The sequence below is a fragment of the Thamnophis elegans genome, chromosome 4 (assembly GCF_009769535.1).
Source record: "Thamnophis elegans isolate rThaEle1 chromosome 4, rThaEle1.pri, whole genome shotgun sequence".
Taxonomy (NCBI): Eukaryota; Metazoa; Chordata; class Lepidosauria; order Squamata; family Colubridae; genus Thamnophis; species Thamnophis elegans.
Window position 1 is genome coordinate 141,718,928 of NC_045544.1, and position 20,861 is coordinate 141,739,788.

General features: G+C 50.9%; 1 protein-coding gene across 3 annotated transcripts in view; it reads left to right on the forward strand.

Moving 5' to 3' along the window:
* LOC116507831 (flotillin-2) overlaps positions 1–6,225 on the forward strand; it is a 45,180-nt gene extending 38,955 nt beyond the window's left edge. For all 3 annotated transcript variants that reach the window (XM_032216168.1, XM_032216167.1, XM_032216169.1), the window contains 6 exons: positions 95–208; positions 311–430; positions 1,679–1,893; positions 3,285–3,468; positions 4,289–4,438; positions 4,639–6,225. In XM_032216168.1, the coding sequence (XP_032072059.1) occupies positions 95–208; positions 311–430; positions 1,679–1,893; positions 3,285–3,468; positions 4,289–4,438; positions 4,639–4,677 (822 nt within the window). In that variant the 3' untranslated portion in view covers positions 4,678–6,225. The remainder of the gene's footprint in view (positions 1–94; positions 209–310; positions 431–1,678; positions 1,894–3,284; positions 3,469–4,288; positions 4,439–4,638) is intronic.
* Positions 6,226–20,861: the final 14,636 nt, after the last annotated feature.

Here is a 20,861-nt window from a genome sequence, read left to right on the forward strand (position 1 = left end):
GCACTCTGGAACGTGCTGAGGAGGCATTTCTCACCCTTCTGAGGGGGGTCCAGCCCAGAGCCACCCTTGACCGTCCCCCTTCTTTCCCTTGCAGGACGTCTACGATAAAGTCAGCTACCTGAGCTCCCTGGGGAAAACCCAGATTGCCGTGGTCCAGCGAGATGCCGATATCGGGGTGGCCGAGGCCGAGCGAGATGCCGGCATCCGGGTACGTGGAGTGAGCGAAGCCCCCTGGGCCGGCCCTTCCTCTTCTTCCCTGGAGGGCCCCGGGGGACCCGGCTGAGCGGCCGTGTGCTTCTTGTCGCTGCAGGAGGCCGAGTGCAAGAAGGAGATGCTGGACGTGAAGTTCATGGCGGACACCAAGGTGGCCGACTCCAAGAGGGCCTTTGAAATGCAGAAGGCCGCCTTCACTCAGGAGATCAACATTAAGGTCAGAAGCTGCAGAAGGGAAAAGCGGGGGACGCTCCTGGCAGGAAGCCCTGGGGGCCCTCCGTAGAGACCGGCAGACGAGGACAGCCGGAGCTCAGGGTTGGGCTCTGGGGGGGGTCCTGGGGGTCTTCTCACAGGCGTTTCATGACCCAGCTAGGCGACATCATCAGTGCCGGAAGGAAGTGGGGTTTGCGGGGAGGAGGGAGGGGAGGACAGTGGTGCCCTTGGTGCTGCTGTTGATTTGAGACGTTTCGTGGCCCAGCTAGGTAATATCGTCAGTGCTAGAAAGGAGTAGAATTTGGGTGCTTTTCTCTCGGACGTTTCATGACCCAACTAGGTGACATCATCAGTGCCCACAGGGCGCGGGGTTTGCTGCCTGTTGATGTGTCACCCGTTGCCCTGCCAGGGTTGGTGGGAAGAAGGTCCCTTGGCTTCTTTGTCCGTCAGTTTCCTGACGGGGGGAATTATTTGCTGCTTTCTTGTTTCTCCCGTGTTCCTTGAGCCTCTGCTTACCCAGATGTTGATCTTTGGCAGGGAGATAATCTTGGCCTTTTTCTTTCCTTTTTCTTTTTTCTTTTTTCTTTCCTTTGAGTGAAATTAAATGCCTCGATAGGCCTCGTAATAGCTCCTTCATCTGAGTGCCAGGATTCCAGGAATTCTCTAGCTGCACTTCCTTAATTAAGGAGCCACCAAAAGGGAAACAGCACTTGGCAGGGGAAGAGACTTGCGTATAAACATAGAGGAAACCCCGCTCCCTTCTAGCACTGATGATGTTGCCTAGTTGGGTCACGAAACGTCTGCAAAAAGACAGCCAAACTAAGACGTCAATAAAGACCCCATAATCCTCCTCGCTCCTCTTAATCTCCCCCCCACCAACTCCTTCCTCTTCTCCTTCTCCTCTTCCTCCACTCCACAACCCTCCCTCCTAGCACTGATGAAGTTACCTACTTGGGCCATGAAACGCCTGCTAGAAAACCACAGAGAGCCCATCAGGGACCCCACGTGCTTTAGCTATGCCAGCCTCGGATGGGGGACAGAGCCAAGGGGGCAGAGAGAATGGCCCCAGGTGGGAAAATCGGGAAGCCATCCTCTTCTGCTGTGTTAGCAAGGAGAAACCTCCGCAGAAGCTCTGGGTTGGAGGGGGAACTCCCCCCCACCTCCGCCTGCAGGGCTCCGGGCAAAGAGGCGGCCTTCGCAGTTGGCCGTTCCCGGCCTCCTCTGACCGCCTCCTCCTTTCCCCCCCGGACAGTCAGCCCAGGCTCAGCTGGCCTACGAGCTGCAGGGCGCCAAGGAGCAGCAGAAGATCCGCCAAGAGGAGATCGAGATTGAGGTGGTTCAGCGCCGGCGGCAGATCGACGTGGAGGAGAAGGAGGTCTTGAGGATGGACAAGGAGCTCATCGCCACCATCCGGCTGCCGGCCGAGGCCGAGGCCCACCGCATGCAGGAGATCGCGGAGGGAGAGAAGTGAGCAGAGGACGGGAGGCCTTGCGCTGGGCTGGGCTGGGCTGGGGGGGGTTCCTGAATCTCCCATGTGCACAAATGACGGGGATCCTTGGTTAGAGACCTACATGGGGGGGAGTCTCCTCTACTGCGGTGCCCACCTTCTGCCACATCACACCACACCCCCGGAAAAAATTAGATCAGCCCCACCCCTTTTGATATTCTGAAAGGCCCCTCCCCCCCAGGCGCTCACAGGTAGTCCTCGACTTACAACATTTCGCTTAGTGGCCATTCAAAGTTAAACAACTGCACTGAAAAAATTGACTTAGGACTGTGTGTTTCACACTTACGACCGTCGTGGCATCATGCGATCCAAATTCAGGCCCTTAGCAACTGACTCGTATTTACAACGGTGGCAGTGTCCCCCGGGGTCACTTGATTTCCCCTTCTGACCAGCACGTTCCATGGGGACGCCAGGCCCACTTCACGACCGCATGAGTCGCTGAACGTCCACAGTGATTCCCTTAAGGGTGGCCGGAAGGCTGTAAAATGAAGCACAGCTCATTGAATAAATCTCGCGTAACGACGGAAACGTTGGGCTGAATTGCAGTCGTAAGTCGAGGAAGGCCTGCGCACAGGTTGGAAGGCTCAACCCTCCAGAGCAGGGGTCTCCAACTGTGGCCACTTTAAGACCTGTGGAATTCTGGGAATTGGAGTCCACAGGCCTTAAAGCTTTGCTGCCTGAGGAATTCTGGGATTGGAGTCCACAGGCCTTAAAGCTTTGCTGCCTGAGGAATTCTGTGAATTGGAGTCCACAGGCCTTAAAGCTTTGCTGCCTGAGGAATTCTGGGAATTGGAGTCCACAGGCCTTAAAGCTTTGCTGGCTGAGGAATTCTGGGAATTGAAGTCACAGGCCTTAAAGCTTTGCTGGCTGAGGATTCTGGGAGTTGAAGTCCACAGGCCTTAAAGCTTTGCTGGCTGAGGAATTCTGGGAATTGAAGTCACAGGCCTTAAAGCTTTGCTGGCTGAGGAATTCTGGGAGTTGAAGTCCACAGGCCTTAAAGCTTTGCTGGCTGAGGAATTCTGGGAATTGAAGTCCACCAGTCTTAAAGCTTTGCTGGCTGAGGAATTCTGGGAGTTGAAGTCCACAGGCCTTAAAGCTTTGCTGGCTGAGGAATTCTGGGCATTGAAGTCCATCAGTCTTAAAGCTTTGCTGGCTGAGGAATTCTGGGAGTTGAAGTCCATCAGTCTTAAAGCTTTGCTGGCTGAGGAATTCTGGGGATTGGAGTCCACAGGCCTTAAAATTGCCAAGGTTGGAGACCCCTGCTCTGGAGGTCCCTCTAAGACCCCCGCCCGAGAAGGCTGAGGGACTCCCGGACCCCCTTCACGAGCGCCCGGCCTCTTCCTCTCCGAAGGGTCAAGCAGGTGCTGATCGCCCAGGCCGAAGGGGAGAAGATCCGGAAGATCGGCGAGGCCGAAGCCCTGGTGATCGAGGCCATTGGCAAGGCGGAGGCCGAGAAGATGAAGCTGAAGGCGGAGGCCTACCAGCAGTACGGGGAGGCCGCCAAGATGGCCCTGGTCCTGGACGCCCTGCCCCACGTGAGTACCTGGCCTGCGGGGGGGGGGAGGGCAGGGGGTCCCTTCCCCTCCCGCCCAGCTGTCCTGTGGAGCCACTGAGCACCTCCTCCATCCTTAGCAAAAAAGGAGGAGGACTCGGGGGTGACAGATCCCGGTATTTGAGGGGCTTCCCCAGAGAAGAGGGGGTCAAATTATTCCCCAGAGCCCCAGAGAAGCAGCGGGAAACCGATCAAGGAGAGGAGCAACCTTCCTGACAGTTAGAAACAATTAAACCAGTGGAACCACTTGCCACCAGAAGTCAGGGGTTCAGACGTGGAGGTCGGACAGCCCTTCGTATGAAACAGTATATAGGGTCTCCTGCCTGTGCAGGGGGTTGGGCTAGAGGACCTCCGAGGTCCCTTCCAGCTCTTGTCATTCTGTTTACAAAGACGTGGAAGCTTTGTGGGGAAAAGTGCAGAGAAGAGCAACAAAAATCATAGGAATTGCAGGATTTGGGACAGTTTCCGGACAGGGAGAAGAATTCATCAGTGGAACAATTTGCCTTCAGAAGTTGTAAATTAAAGGTGTCCAAATTTGGGGGGATTTTTAAGACTTGTGGACTTCAACTCCCAGAATTCCCCAGCCAGCATAGCTGGCTGGGGAATTCTGGGAGTTGAAGTCCACAAGTCTTAAAAATCCCCCCAAATTTGGACACCCCTGTTGCGAATGCTCCCAGCACCGGGAGTTTCTAAGAAGAGATCGCATAACCATTCCTCTGGAGTGGTGTCCAGGGGGTTGGTCTAGATGGCCTCCGAGGCCCCTTTCCGACTCTCTCTCTCTCCCCCCTGCCCTCCCTCCGCAGATCGCGGCCAAGGTCTCGTCTCCCCTCGCCAAGGTGGGCGAGATCGTCATCCTCAGCGGAGACAACAACAAGGTGACCTCGGAGGTGAACCGGCTCCTGGCGGAAATCCCGGCCTCTGTGCACGCCCTCACCGGGGTCGACCTCTCCAAGGTAAGCCCCCCCCCCCCCCCCGGAGCTGCGTGCGCCTCCTCGCACTCCGACTCCCTTTGGCTGGGGAGGTCTGCCACATGTGATGCAGGATGGGGGGGGGGGCTCCTCTCAGTCCCGAGAGGTGGTGGTGGGGACTTGGGGGGGGGGGGGATGCCTGGTGGGGTTTGCATCTTCTGCCTCTTCCCCCCCCCCCCCTGCAGATCCCGCTGATCCAGAAGGCCACCGGAGTCCACGCCTGAGCCTCCCCCCCGGTTGAGAAGAACCTCTCGTCCCATGATGCACTTCCCACCCACTGTGGTCTCGTCATCCGGCAGGGGAGAGGGGGGGAGCCCCTCTCGGTGGGTGCCTTAATCGTGGGAGGAGCACGGCTGCCCCACCTCCCCACAAACGTCCTTGCATTTCTAAGAGGGGCGGGGTCTCCAGGTCGCTTCTCTGCTCTGTGTCGTGCTAGCCAACCCCTCCCCTCCTCCTCCTCCAACTTCGTGCCTTGACTGCCTGCACCCACCACACACTCCTCCTGCTCCCCCCCCCCACGGACTGTTGCTGGCCCAGAAAGAAGCCCCTCCCCTAATCCGAGGGGGTCAGATATGGGCCTGGCCTCCCCATCCGTCACGTACACAGCAGGAGGTCTCCTCTCTATCCCTCCAGTGGGGAGGGGGGCTGCCTTGGTGCCCCGGAGAGGGGGCCGTGGTGGGCCGGGGCAGGATTCGACGGACAGCTTTGACTGTGGGCCGCGTAGACTCTGAGCTCCTGCGTCCCCCGTCCCCCCCTTCCCCTCCCACTGCCTCCCCGGATTGTGCCTGGTCTTTAGCCGGTCTGCGGCCTCCTCCTAATTGTGTGTGTGTGTTGGGGGGTGTCTGACCTCCCAGAGCCCACCCCTCACCAGCCGTCCGCAGCTTCGCCTGTGTCCAGTGGAACTGCCTCCCCTTCGGCCCACCTGCCCCGCGAAAGTGCCTGACCGGACAGTCTGGATCACAGACGTTGCATGCTGCCACCCCCCTCCGTCCTCCGCGTGCCTCGGAAGCCCTGGAAGGGCAGGCTGGCGGGGGGGCTGAAGACCCCCTGCAGGCCATGCCCTCTTCCTCACCAGCATGAGTTTTCATCCGGGCAGCTTCCGTGGGTCGACATCCCCCCCAGAGTGCCAGCAGCCGAGGAATCCCCGTGGTCTCCCCCAAAGAGCAGGCCCCTTCCCCACACCCTGTTTTGGGGGGGGGGCTCTCTCCTTCGTGTCCCCCACCCGGGAAAGGTTGGGGCTCCGTGCCGAGAACAGAGGGGACCTGTCCCTGGTGTTGCCTACCTCCAAGGGCCCAAACTGGCTGGCTTGACACCCCCTCCCCATCGAAAGGGGTTTTCTGTCTGTGAAGGAGGGAATTTGGGGGCAGCTGTGCCCCCCCCCCGGTCTGCTGTGAAGTCCAAGAGGGAATTGAGGCTCCCTGCATTCTCAGGGTGGCCCCTCCTGTGCTGTGAATGGGGGTCCTTGCCAGGGGCTTGTGCTGGGGGCAGGGGCAAGGGGGGGGGCGATGCCAGAAGGCTGGAGCCCATTTCTAAAGGTTCGCCTCCTTGCCGGGCTGCCTGCTCAGCCTGTGGAGGCAGCCGAGCCTTTCCCAGTCCCGCTGCTCCTTCCGCAGCCCCCCCCCCTTGGCCAGCCCCACAGAAGCTGCCTGCTCCCCCCCACCCCCCCACTTCCTCGCTTGAGCGTGGCGCATGGCTGCTGGCCTGGCCAGGAATGCTCATTTAGCCAAATGTGAACTTATAATGGAGAATAAAGTTGTTGTGATCTTGCTAAAGCTGCTCCGGGTCTTCACTCGAGGGGTGGGGTGGGGGGGGCTGAGGGCCGGCCAAGACCCCCTTCCTCGGCTCTGGGGCTGCTGAGACTTTGAACCCCAGGTGGATGCCCAGTTTTGGAGAGCCCTTTCTCTGTCGCTGGAGGCCCTCTGAGATGCTGCCTCGGCAACTTCAGGATGGATGGACGTCACACTTGGGAGACAAATGTCTCCACTTTGGGTCACCACGATATTTAAAAGATGTGGAGACTCTGGAAAGAGTGCAGAGAAGAGCAACCAGGATGATGAAAGGACTGGAGGCTCAAACATACGAAGAACGGTTGCAGGAACCGGGCCTGGCTAGTCTAGGGAAGAGAAGGACCAGGGGGGACAGGAGAGCATCTTCCAAGATTGGAGGGGCTGCCCCAGAGAGGAGGAAGGGGGTCAAGCTCTTCTCCAAGGCACCCGAAGGCCAGAGAAGGAAGAATGGATGGAAACTGACCAAGGAGAGATTCAACCTAGAAAAATGGAGGAATTTCCTGACAATGAGAACCATCAACCCATGGAAGAGAAGTTGTGGGAGCTTCATCCCTGGAGCTTCCAAGAAGAGACTGGACTGCCATTGGTCAGAAATGGTGTTTGGGCAGGGGGGGGTTGGACTAGATGACCTCCAAGGTCCCTTCCAACTCTGTTCATCTGAATCTATCTAAGACAATCAAAGGCCTGGAGGCTCAAACAAAGGATGAACGGTTGCAGGAACTGGGGATGTCTAGTCTAGGGAAGAGAAGGACCAGGGGGGACAGGAGAGCATCTTCCAGTATTTGAGGGGCTTCCACAGAGAGGAAGGGGTCTAGCTACTCTCCAAAGCACAAGAAAGAAGAGAGAGAGAAGGAAGGAAGGAAGGAAAGGAAGACAGAAGGAAGGAAAAAATAATAAAAAAGAGAGAGAGACATGGCTAGCCTAGGGAAGAGAAGGACCAGGGGAGACAGGAGAGCATCTTCCAATATTTGAGGGGCTGCCACAGAGAGGAGGAAGGGGGTCAAGCTATTCTCCAAGGCACCCAAAGGCCAGACGAGGAATAATGGGTGGAAACTAAACAGGAATAAGAAGAGACTGGCCATCGGTCAGAAATGGTGTAGGATCTCCTGCTTGGGCAGGGGGCTGGACTAGATGACCTCCAAGGTCCCTTCCAACTCCGTTATTCTGTTATTGTTATTCAGAAGTTGTGGGAGCTTTCAAGTTGCCTTCGGAAGTTGTGGTAGCTTCATCACTGGAGAATTTCAAGAAGAGACTGGGCTGCCATCGGTCAGAAATGGTGTAGGGTCTCCTGCTTGGACTAGATGACCTCCAAGGTCCCTTCCAGCTGTAATCTCTAATATGAAGGACAGTTGCAGGAACTGGGCCTGGCTAGTCTAGGGAAGAGAAGGACCATGGGAGACAGGAGAGCATCTTCCAATATTTGAGGGGCTGCCCCAGAGAGGAGGAAGGGGGTCAAGCTATTTTCCCAAAGCACCTGAGGGCAGAAACAAGAAGCAATGGATGGAAACTAATCCAGGAGAGAAGCAACCTAGAATTAAAGAAATTTTTCCTAATAGTGAGGACAATTAACCAGTGGAACTACTTGCCACCAGAAGTTGTGGGTGCTCCATCTCTGGAGGTTTTTAAGAAGAGATTGGACAGCCATTTCTCCAGAATGGTATAGGATCTCCTGCTTGAGCAGGGGGCTGGACTAGAAGACCTCCAAGGTCCCTTCCAACTCTTCTTTCTATTCTGCTCTCCTCTAGAATTCTACTCTGTTCAATATTTGAGGGGCTGCCAGAAGGAGAGGAAGGGGGGGGGGGTGTCCACCTATTCTCCAAGGCACCTGATGGCAGAAGAAGCAATGGGTGTAAACTAATTAAGAAGAGAAGCAGCCTAGGAGGAATTTCTTAATAGTGAGGATAGTTAACCAGTGGAACAGCTTGCCACCAGAAGTTGTGGGTACAGTTGTGGAGACTGGACAGCCATTTGTATGAAATAGTGTATAGAGTCTCCTGCCTGAGCAGAGGGTTGGACTAGAAGGCCTCCGGGGTCCCTTCCAATCTCCTGATTCTATGATTGCCAACAGAATTCTGGGAGTTGAAGTCCCCCGTCTGGCTGTTATGCTGCTCGGACCAACGGTGGCCCTGAAGGCCCAGCAGGGGTGGAAGGGCGGCTGTCTCTGCTCCCTCTGATAACCTCCGGGGCTACCGACACCCCGGTTCTTGTTCAAAGGGGGGTCAGCTCACTCTGGGGTGGGGCATCCCAGGTGCAGCTCCTGATAAGGCAGGGTCCGGTCTGTTTTGGGCTCCTCGTCGGGGGGGGGCCTTATCTGGGGAGAAGCAGCGGGTGTGGACCTCCCGGGCAGGGCAGGAGGTCCGGCGGCAGCTGGAGACTGATAACAGGCGTAATTCTCCTCCTGGCACTGCCCAGAAAGATGCCACCCGCTCCTTGACTCTCTCTTGGGTGATCGGCAAGGAACACCCAGCCCTGGCATGCGCAGCTGTGCAGACCCACATGTCTTGTGGGGCTCAAGGCTGCTGCCCCCCTGTTCCTCTTCCATCTGCAGCACCCCAAATCCTGTTGGCTTTGGTGCCAGGCCAGCTGGAGGGGTCCTATCCCCAGCGCCTTTTTTTCCCCTGTTAAGTTTTTTATTGAGCGCAAACTAAAACATTGGACAGTGTAATTGTCCCTGGCGAAATCTATGCCGTACATGCCAAGATATGAAGTTACACATTATAACCACCCTGCTTTTTAACTTTTGATCTGTTCCGCATTTGACAATATAAAAATGTCACATTTCAACCATGCTGCTTTGTTTTATCTTATAAACTTTCACTATGATAGTTTTCATACATAATTCTAATCTCCATTCTATAAATCTTAGTCATCGCTCGTTTTGGGTCTTTCCTTTTCTGCAACACAACCGTCGATAAAATTTATCCCAGATCTTAATAATATTCGGATTCGTCTTGTTCTTCAATTCCCACGTCAATTTATCCATTTCAGCACAAGTCAGAATTTCCTAATTATTTCCCCTTCCTGTGGGATTTCCCTGTTTTGGCAAAGACAATTCTTGCTGCCGTAATAATATGTACTATTAAGTAAACTACCCCCTTGTTCTATTTATTGTTTATAATTCCCAAAAGAAATAGTTCTGGTGTGAATTCTTATTTCCTCTTCGGTTATCTCTATCGGCCACTTTTGGATTTTTCCAACAATATTCTTTTGTTTTTTGGCACGACCACCGCATATGGCAGTACGTGCCCGATTCGTAATCACACTTCCAACAATTTGGTGTCCCCGGCGCCTTCCTTTGGCCCGTCTCTAGATCAGGATTCCAACCTTGTCAACTGGTGGACTTCAATTCCCAGAATGCTGCAGTCAATCAGGATACTCTTTCTTTCTTTTTATAAAGATTTTTATTTTTGTTACATAGACAACATGTACACACAACAATAGAGAAACAAAAAAAAAAAAGAAAAAAAACACACACACAAAAACCCATCATCACATCCAGCCTGTCGTTTGGTTACAGGTGTTTTAACATTTATCATTCTTATACATTTATTATTCATTTAATAGGTTATAATTAGTATCATTTCTTATTCCCCTACCTGTGGCAATCCATCCCAACTACATTCCCCACACACACATAAACCCCGTATCTCTCTGTTATATATATATTTAATACACACAACAATAATTAAAACACACAACCACAGACACACACACACACAAGAAAAAAAAAGCATCATCACATACAGCATGTCGTTTGGTTCCAGGTGTTGTTTAACATCCACATCCTCGAATAATATTTACCATCTCAGACTTTTCATCTAGTATAACTAAATACCTCACTTTCATTCTACAATATATATTCAGTTACCATTTGTATTATTTTTTCCCAGAAAATATCATTATTATCCTTGTACTTCATACTTTCAAACAGAGGTCTTATTCCTTCATTTTTCAACAAAACGTCACTACATATATATATATATATATATATATATATATATATATATATATATATATATATATATATATATATATATATACCAGTTTCAATTATTCCCTTATTAAAATTATTTATCAGCAGCTGAATATCATTATAATACGTTCTTAACATTATACATTATATCACCAGACCTCTATTAAATATACATAAAATCATCATTATCCTTATCCTCTCTCTTTCGAAGGGGATGCTGGGGAAATGGGACCCCCCCTGAGATGCTGCCACCGTCATCAATAGGAACAAAAGTTGCCAAGGGTCCAAATTTTAATCACCTAACCGCAAAGCTGCAACAGATCGTAACTGTGATAAAACGGTCCGAAGTCACTTTTGGGAGCCCCGTGGCAACTTTGAACCGTCACTAAAGGAATAGTCGTAAAGCGAGGACTGCCTGTACGGAATTCCCATTCTTGGTCCTGTAGCAGGAAATGAGACAAGGCCAGCTCTTTGTCAGAGGGAGAGGTTTATTTGCGTAAATGTCAAGCAAAACCTGAACCCCGAAGGGCAGTTGTTTACAGTCTTTTATACTCTTAGCCAGCTTATCGATCATCCCCAAATACCTGGCCTTCCTGTCTCATGTAGGCCTCGTACACAATCTCCCAAAACAGAGACATGACATTCATCATTTACCTCCCCACAGGGGGTATTGGTACCAATATCCTGTTTCATTTGTTTTAATTAGGGGAAGCAAGCAGAACAACTAATCTTAAGAGTAATCATTCCTTTTTCCCATTCCACATGGTAAAGAAACGTTTTAATACCCAAAGAATCTGTCTAGTTGTCAAATTCTCTTTTATTCCCATGTTCAAGAACAGCCCTATTAGTAGTAGTACCACTTGATTGATTGATTGATTGATTGATTACATTTATATGCCGCCCTTTTCCCCGAAGGGGACTCAGGGTGGCTCACAATTCAATCAGGGAAGGTGGTACAGACAGGGGAATAAAAAAGACGAGACATAACAATACACAATTTAAAACACACAACATTCGAGAAGGGGGGCAAAAAACTCTTTAGCCCCAGGCCTGTCGGAACAGCCAGGTTTTAAAGGCTTTGCGGAAGGCCTGGAGGGTGGTGAGGGTGCGAATCTCCACGGGGAGCTCGTTCCAGGGCCGGAGCAGCCACAGAGAAGGCCCTCCTCCGGGTAGTCGCCAGACGGCACTGGCCGGCGGATGGAATTCGGAGGAGGCCTAATCTGTGGGATCTGATCGGTCTATTGGAGGTAATTGGCAGGTAATTGATAAGCAATCAGTGGAACAACTGGCCTCCAGAAGCTGGGAATGCTCCAACCCTGGAGCTTTTTAAGAAGAGAGTGGTCAACCGTTTGTCTGAAGCGGTGTAGGGTTTCCTGCCTGAGCAGGGGGTTGGACTAGAAGACCTCCAAGGTCCCTTCCAACACTCTTATTCTGCATTTGACTGGGTCTGCCTTCCTCCCCTGATGGAGAAGCCCAAGAAACGTGATCCAGAGGCCTTGGAGGTGGGCAGTTGATGGGGCAAAACCCATAAGCAGCACCTGAGCTGGCATTCCAGATGTTTCTTATTGGGGGTCTTTTTCCCTAGAAGAGAAAGAGGGATGTTAGCTGGATGCCGTTGTTAAGTGAATCATTCGGCCATTAAGCAAATCCGGCTTCCCTAATGTCCTTCCTTGTCGGAAGCCAGCTAGAAAGTAATCAGGTGACCCCGGGATGGTAAACCGTCCGAAGTACACGCCAGTTGCCAAGCATCTGAACGGTGAGCGTGGGAATGATGTTTCGGTGCTGTTGTAACTTCAACACAAATGGTTGCATGTCGAGGACTACCTGTACTTGTCAGATTTAGGGAAAGAACCTGGGGGAGAGGGGGGGCACATATATATGTGTGTGTGTGTGTTTTTAAGTATTTTAGAAAATATTCTACTTTGATCTGTACCAGGGGTGGCCAAACTTAGTAAGTTTAAGACTTGAGGACTTCAACTCCCAGGATTCTCTGTCCAGGAAAGTGGGGGATTATAGAGCCGAGGTGGCACAGTGGTTAAATGCAGCACTGCAGGCTACTTCAGCTGACTGCAGTTCTGCAGTTCGGCTGTTCAAATCTCACCGGCTCAAGGTTGACTCAGCCTTCCATCCTTCCGAGGTGGGTGAAATGAGGACCCGGATTGTTGTTGGGGGCGATATGCTGACTCTGTAAACCGCTTAGAGAGGGCTGGAAGCCCTAGGAAGCAGTATATAAGTCTAACTGCTATTGCTACTGCTATGGGAGTTGAAGTCCACAAATCTTAACGTGGCCCCTGATCTAATTGGTCAATCCTGACTGGGAGTCACATAATCAGAGCATTGAACGATGGCCGCCTGGGAAACCTTGACCAGCAAACTGACCTTTGAACGGGCACACACGGGGGCAAGCAACGTAAGCCTGGCAGGCAAGGATGGACTAGATGGCCTCAGGAGGGCTCGGCAAGGCCGGGCAAGGCAGATCAGGCGCCTGCTGAACCCCAAAGCTGAGGAGAATCGGGTGGGGGCGATCGTGCGAAGTGAAACCAAAGACAGAGAGGGAGACGTAACTCAGGAACAGGTAGTCCTCGAGATACGACCACAATCGAGCCCCCCCCCCACATTTATGTTGCCAAGGGAAACGTTTGCTAAGTGGGGTTTTGCCCCATTTTACGACTTTTCCTGCCACGGTTCTTAAGTGAAGCGCTGCATTGGTTCATTTAGTCCCATGGCCGTTAAGTGAATCTGGCTTCCCCACTGACTTGGCTTGTCAGAAGGTCACAGGATACAGCGAAGGTCATAAATATGAGTCAGTCTGAATTTTGCCACATGACGCAGCGCTACGATGGCCGTAAGTGTGAAGAACGGTCATAAGTCACTTTTTTTCTGTGCCGCTGTCACTTGGAACGGTCAGTAAGCGGGACTGCCTGCGGGTGAGCAGAGTGGGCCTGCGCCCTGTTTCCCCTTAGGATCCCCAAAGGGGCAAATGGCATCACGGGGGCATCCGGGCGCAGTGGAGGCTTGGCTGTGTAGTCCGAGGCCTCCCCGCCCAGCTATCTGCCTGGGTGGGGTCCCTGATCAGGAGGGGCAGATGGGGAGGAGGCTGCCTTTATCAGCACCGGACAGGACAGGCGGACCGACGCCCTCCCTGGGCTGAGTCATCGCAGGGAACCTGCCTCGGTTTCCCCTTCGGAGTTCTCTAAGAAGCCCCGCCTCCTGTCCGTCCGTCCCCCGTGCACCCAATGTCAATGGACAAAACCAAAGACGTTTCCTTCACCGGGAGACTCGGCTCCTGGCCCCGTTTCCAGTGTGTGACTTATCCCGGCCACACATGCAGAATGAAAAGATTAGCACTGATGACGTTGCCTAGTTGGGTCACGAAAGGTCTGCAAGAAAACCACCAGGCTCAGAGATCACCAAGGATGCCACAGTCCTCCTCCTCCCCACTCTCTTCTCTTTCTCTCCTTCCTCCTCCCTTCTCTTCCTCCTCCTCCTCTCTGCAAACCCCTCTCCCTTCTCTTTCTCCCCTTCCTCCTTCCTCCTCCTCTATCTCCCTTCCTCCTCCCTCCTTCCTCCTCCTCTTTCTCCCCTTCCTCCTCCCTCCCTCCTTCCTCCTCCTCTTCTTCTCTGCAAGTCCTTCCAGCACTGAAGATGTTACTCAGTTGGGTCATGAAATGTCTGCAAGAAAAAAACCAAGCTCAGAGAATGCCAAGGACCCCACAGCCCTCCTCCCCCCTCCTCCTTCCTTCCCTTTCTCCTCCTCCTCCCCTTCCTCCGCCTCTCTGCAAACCCCTCTCCCTTCTACCTCTGATGATGTTACCTAATTGGGTCATGAAACGTCTGCAATTCAGCACTAGGTCTGGGCACCTCCAAGGCCTGGGCATCAAAAGGCCCCCGGCCCACTGAAATGGCAGAGGGTCTCCTGCTTGAGCAGGGGGCTGGACTAGAAGACCTTCAAGGTCCCGTCCAGCTCGATTCTGATTCTCTGAACTGGTTGGTTTTCAGCCGGCCCCTCCCTCTCATCCCAACCCACCTCACAGGGTGGTTGTTGTGGGGGGGGAGGAGGAGGAGGGATGTTGGCTGCCTTGAGTTGCAGGCAGTCCTCGACTTACGACCACAATTGAACCCCAAACCTGCTAAGCAAGTCAGAGTGAATTTTGCCCTGATTTACGACCTTTCTCGGCACCGTTATTAAATGCAACACTGCAGTTCATAAGCTAGTAACCTGGTTGTTAAGTGAATCCGGTTTCCCCCTTGACTTTGCTCATCAGACGGTCGGAAAAAGGGGATCACGTGACCTTGGGACACAGCGACGGTCATAAAGCTGAACCGGTTTGCCAAGCGTCTGAATTTTGACCCTGCAGGAAGGCGAGGCTACTGCAATGGTCGTAAGCGTGAAAAAAACAGTCGTAAGTCACCTTTCTCAGTGCCGTTGTATCTGCAGATGGTGGCTAATTGAGTGGTTGTAAGTTGAGGATCACCTGGAGGTATAAAGAGAGAAAACTATTATACGTCTAACCAGGCTGGGCCAAATAAAAGTATCCTAAATGCTCAAGAAATGAAAGTGGAGAGAGAGCTGTGTTGCAGAAGACACTCTGCTTAAGCTCAGAGGCACCCTGGTTCACGTCCACTGAGGCCAAAGTGCTGGTTTCCTCTCGGCTGCACTTAATGGTCATGGCTTTTCTTTAATAGCAATAGCAGTTAAGACTTATATACCGCTTCATAGGGCTTTCAGCCCTCTCTAAGCAGTTTACAGAGTCAGAATATCGCCCCCAACAACAATCCGGGTCCTCATTTCACCCAGATAGATAGATAGATAGATAGATAGATAGATAGATAGATAGATAGATAGATAGATAGATAGATAGATAGATAGATAGATAGATAGATAGATAGATAGATAGATAGATAGATAGATGATAGAGATAGATAGATAGATAGATAGATAGATAGATAGATAGATAGATAGATAGATAGATAGATAGATAGATAGATAGATAGATAGATGATAGAGATAGATAGATAGATGATAGATAGATAGATAGATAGATAGATAGATAGATAGATAGATAGATAGATAGATAGATAGATAGATAGATAGATAGATAGATAGCAATAGCAGTTAGACTTACATACTGCTTCATGGGGCTTTCAGCCCTCTCTAAGCGGTTTACAGAGTCAGAATATCGCCCCCAACAACAATCTGGGTCCTCATTTCACCCAGATAGATAGATAGATGGATAGATGATAGAGATAGATAGATAGATGATTGATAGATAGATAGATAGATAGATAGATAGATAGATAGATAGCAATAGCAGTTAGACTTACATACTGCTTCATGGGGCTTTCAGCCCTCTCTAAGCAGTTTACAGAGTCAGAATATCGCCCCCAACAACAATCTGGGTCCTCATTTCACCCAGATAGATAGATAGATGGATGGATGGATGGATGGATGGATGGATGGATGGATGATAGATAGATAGATAGATAGATAGATAGATAGATAGATAGATAGATAGATAGATAGATAGATAGATAGATGATAGAGATAGATAGATAGATAGATAGATAGATAGATGATAGATAGATAGATAGATAGATAGATAGATAGATAGATAGATAGATAGATAGATAGATAGATAGATAGATAGATAGATAGATAGATAGATAGATAGATAGATAGATAGATAGATAGATGATGGATGATAGGTAGAGAGACAGAGATCAGGGGCCACGTTAAGATTTGTGGACTTCAACTCCCATAGCAATAGCAGTTAGACTTATATACCACTTCATAGGCTTTCAGCCCTCTCTAAGCGGTTTACAGAGTCAGCATATCGCCCCCAACAACAATACGGGTCCTCATTTCACCCACCTCGGAAGGATGGAAGGCTGAGTCAACCTTGAGGCGGTGAGATTTGAACAGCCGAACTGCAGATAACAGTCAGGTGAAGTGGCCTGCAGTACTGCACTCTAACCACTGCGCCCCCTCTGCTCTTAACCCCGTGGCCAAAGGAGGACTTGAACTCAGGCCCTAAAAAGCTTCTTCCATTTGCATTCCCAGCTCCACTTCAGCCCCTTGACTACACTTTTTTTTTAATTTATTGTTTTTATTCAAGAGAAACACAAAAGAAAAACAAATAATCTTTCATTACATCTTGTAGCCTGGACCAAATTTTGATGTTGGGGGAGGGGAGGGTCATGGAGAGAAATGGGGAGGGGGGAGGGATCCCCCAAGGGGAAGACAAGCAAGAGTGGGTGGTGAGCTGGGGGTGGGGAGGGCAATTTGAACCCACCCCACCCTGAAGGAGAAGTGGGGGGAGCCCCCCCTTGGCCTGGAGCTGCCTTATCTCAGCCCCACCTGGGAGCCCTTGAGACTCCCGGCTGCCTGGAGGGGGGGGGTGGCTGGAGGGGGGCCAAGCAGGAGGGCAGATGAGATAGGCTGCCTCAGCCGCGGGGGCTATAAAAGGGCCTCCTTCTGGAGCCCCCACTCGATGCTGCTGCCCTTGGAAGCACCAGAGGCCAGAGAGGGTAAGTGCTGATCTGGGAAGGAAGGGGGCAGTCAGACCCAAGGGGGGGGGTCTCACATTTTCCCCCTGGTGCCCTGGCACTGCCCTCTGCACTGGACCTGCTGCCAGGAAGCACCTGGGCGGTCAGGACAACCTTGGAAGTTTCAGCTCCGTCTTCTGGACGTTGAATTATTTAATCCTAGGGCTGGAAGGGACCTAAGAGGTCTTGTAGTCCAACCCGCTGCTGCCCAAGATCTTGCCTCAGGCATTGTGGGTGCTCCCAACCCTGGAGGAGTTTAAGAAGAGACTGGAGAACCGTTTTGTCTGAAACGGGCCCTAGGGGTCTCCTGCTTGAGCAGGGGGTTGGACTAGAAGACCTCGGAGGTCCCTTCCAAATCTGTTATCATAGAATTGAGTTCTATAACAAAATAACCTCAGAGGTCTTCTAGTCCAATCCCCTGTAAAGAGGAAACCCTAAAGCCTTTCGGACAAAACTCCAACCTCTTCTTCAAAACCTCCAGTGATGGAGCTACCTACAACCTCTGGAGGCAGGGAGTTCCACTGGTTAATTGTTCTCACTGTCAGGAAATTTCTCCTCGGTTCTAAGTTGCTTCCCTCCTTGATTAGTTTCCACCCATTGTTTCTTCTGCCCTTAGGTGCTTTGGAGAATAGTTTGACTCCCTCTTCTTTGGGGCAGCCCCTCAAATATTGGAAGATGCTATCATATCACCCCTGGTCCTTCCTTTCATTAAACTAGACATGCCCAATTCCCACAACCGTTCATCGTACGATTTAGCCTCCAGACCGTCTCAGAGAGATGTAAAACTCGAACACGTTGCTTCAATAATTATGTAAATATTTAGAGCCTCTTTATGAGGCCAGTTTCTAAAATTACTTTGCTCCAGAGCCCAAAGCATGAAGCAAGAATTATACTGCCCTATCTGGTTTTATTTCTGTTGGGTAGAAACCAGTAGGGAAAAATGTATTTTCATGGCATTTCAACCCAGCCTGCCTCTCAAAGACCTGGAAAGCTTTGCTTTGAGAAAAGCAGAAGCCCCTTTAGGGGGGGGGGGGAACAATTCTCCTGTCAATCAATTTTATAATTACGTCAATAAATAAGTGGAATGGGTTTTTTTTTCCTGCCCAGGGAATTACAATATTAGGAATTAAGTTCAGTTCAGTTCAGTTTAATGTAGTTTAGTTTCCAGTTTAATTTTAATTTTTAGTTTATCTCAGTTTTAGGTTAGATTGGGTTTGCTTCAGTTCAGTCTGGTCTGGTGTTTCCCTTGTGAAACACCCAGCCCCACGGAAATTGTGAATGTTGCGCCTTTTTTAAAGTGTTGTCTTGTCTATTTATCCCCTTTCCCTTGTCTGTTGTGAGCCGCCCAGAGTCCTCCGGGAGTGGGCGGCATACAAGACAAATAAAATGAAAAATGAAATGAAATGAAATTTGTATTTAGTTCAGGTTTAGTTCAGTTTACTTCAGTTTAGGTTCGGTTAGGTGAGTTTTAGTTCAGCTTGATTTAGTTTGGGGTGTGCAGATTGATCCAAAGGGGTCCCAACTATTTATTTATGTACAGGTGGAAAGCATAATCCGAGCACAGCTGGAAAACCCCCACTTTTTGGGGAGGGTCCAGCCAGCACCCCACTGCGCATTTTAAACCAGTTTTATCTCATTTCTCTGTGTTTTTTTTTCCTTCTTCTCCTCCTTCCAGTTCTTCAGCTGCAGGCATTCCTGAGAGAGAAAAGTCTTGCTGAGATTCCAGTTCGGATATCATCATATACTGTAAGTTGGAATCAGACACTACAGTATAGATGATGTACTAACTGGGGCTCCTGGGCCCATCCCTTCAAGATATCCGCTCAAGAAGCAGCTTCACCTTGGATGCAAAAGATATTTATTTATTTTTTTATTCGAGGGAAGCGTTTTTCATGGGAGAGAGCCAGCAGGAAAAGGGGAAGCCTCACTCCTTAATATGGACTAGAAGCCTGGGGAGTGGGATTGCCTACCTTTCGTTCTGTCTTCCAATCAGATGCAGAGAGGGAGTTTTTTCCCATCAGTTGAAATGCCAGGGGAGCGGAGAGGACTGCTGAGCCCGTCCCTAAGGCAGGAATGAGCAGCTATGGCCCCTTGGAGGTCCTCCAAGGGGCCACAGTTTCCCCAACTCTGTGTTAAGGTTATTAATGGTTGGTAGCACAGTCAGCCAGATGTTTAGCCTGGATTTGATGGCAGTTGGGAAGTATGAAATCTAAATAAATAAAAAAGGTTTGCCAATTGTATCCACTTATCTAGTCCTCTTGGAGGATCTGGGATAGACAGATTACTGTTTAATAACAGTCAACCTGTCATTGCAGGATGTAAGCTGATTATTATGATTGGCCAGATGTTTAGCCTGGATTTGCCAATTTTATCCACCCAGCCAGTCCTTCCCAAGGATCTGGGATTAGGCTGGTGTTCTTTGATCATTTAAATGCAGCCCAGAATAACAACAGAATAACAGAACTAGAAGGGGCCTTGGAGGTCTTCTAGTCCAACCCCCTGCTCAGGCAGGAAACCCTAGACCATTTCAGACAAACAGATGTCCGATCTCTTCTTAAAAACCTCCAGGGATGGAGCAGCTACAATTTCTGGTGGCCAGCTGTTCCACTGGTTAATTGTTCTCACTGTCAGGAAATTCCTCCTTAGTTCCAGGTTGGCTCTCTCCTTGATGAGCAACAGAATAGCAGCATAGCAGAATAACAGAGTTGGAAGGGACCTTGGAGGTCCTCTAGTCCAACCCCCCCTGCAGTCCCCAGGCTTACACCAACAGGAAAGACTTAAGCATTTTTGAGGCTCACCTTATCAAGGGGAGCAGCTACATTTCATGCATGGAGGGAGGGGTGAAAGTGGGGGTGCAGGCGAGGGGAAGGGGCTGCGAACACCACTGCCCTGCGAAAGGACCACGTGGCGTGTCAGCGAAACCGTTACCATTACTGAGTTTAGTAATGGTAAGGGTTCTTCTGCCGTGCCAGATTATCTCCTTCCAGTACTCCGAAGACAAGAAGACGCCACCTGGCCTCGGAAGGACCCCGAAGCCCATCATCCTGTGCAAAAATAAAGCATGGCCCCAAGTCCTCCCGACTCTGCTGCCTGTTGTTCTTATGGGGCGTGGGGGCCCTTGGGGTTGGTCAAAAGTCCAGCTGGGACGGTCTGCCTCGACCCTGCCCCGGTGGGATGCGACTGGACTGGGTGGGCAAAGAGGGACCCTCACCCACCAAGGACAGGGGTCCTTTCCATTAATCTGCCGTACGGACACTTAATTTGGTGTTTTTAAGACAGAGACCAAAGAAGAATTCCAATGTAGACGCCGAGGCTTTTAATTAATAAAGTTTTAAAAAGTTTTATTGGGATTTTATCCAGGAGGGGGGAGGGGGATCGGGGGTCCTACTCAGCCTCCTCTGCTGGGAGGGGGGAAAGATTTGGGGTTCCCTGCCAGGCAGGTGTTCCGAGAAGGCAGGAAGGACCACCTCACAGGGTTTCTTTGGGGCACTTTGGCTGTGTTTATAATGAGAGGAGGGGGCAATTGTATGCCACTTGGCAGGGGGCCCCAGAGCAGCCCGGTTCCCCCCAAATGCCCCGGGTCCCTTCTGTTGGGTGGGGGCTGATGGCAGGCCCAGACCTCTAGAGCAGGGGTCTCTAACCTTAGCAACTTTAAGACTTGTGGACTTCAATTCCCAGAGTTCCTCAGCCATGACCCCTGCATAGCCCCATGGAAGTCTGAGAGCAGCCGATCTATATACATATAAACCAAATACCACTCACGCATCATCACAAAATCTCCAGAACCATAAAGCCTACAAACTTGAAATTGGGGATGTACAGTATGTTCCTCTTGGCTTCTAGTTGCTCCCTAAGAAAGGATTTTTCAAAATGACCATCAGATCATTAGTATTTTTTATACAGTATTATATTAATCTGATGCTAAGGAGTTCTACTCCCCCTCCCCACCTGAAAAGAACTCTGTTCCAACTGCCAGTTGCCTCAGATTGCATTACCTCAGCTCAAACTGGCAGCCTTTCCACGCCTTCACTCAGGAGCGGCCTGGGGCTCCTTACACTACTAAACGTCGGCACATCACCAAAATGTCTACGCCTTCCACCTA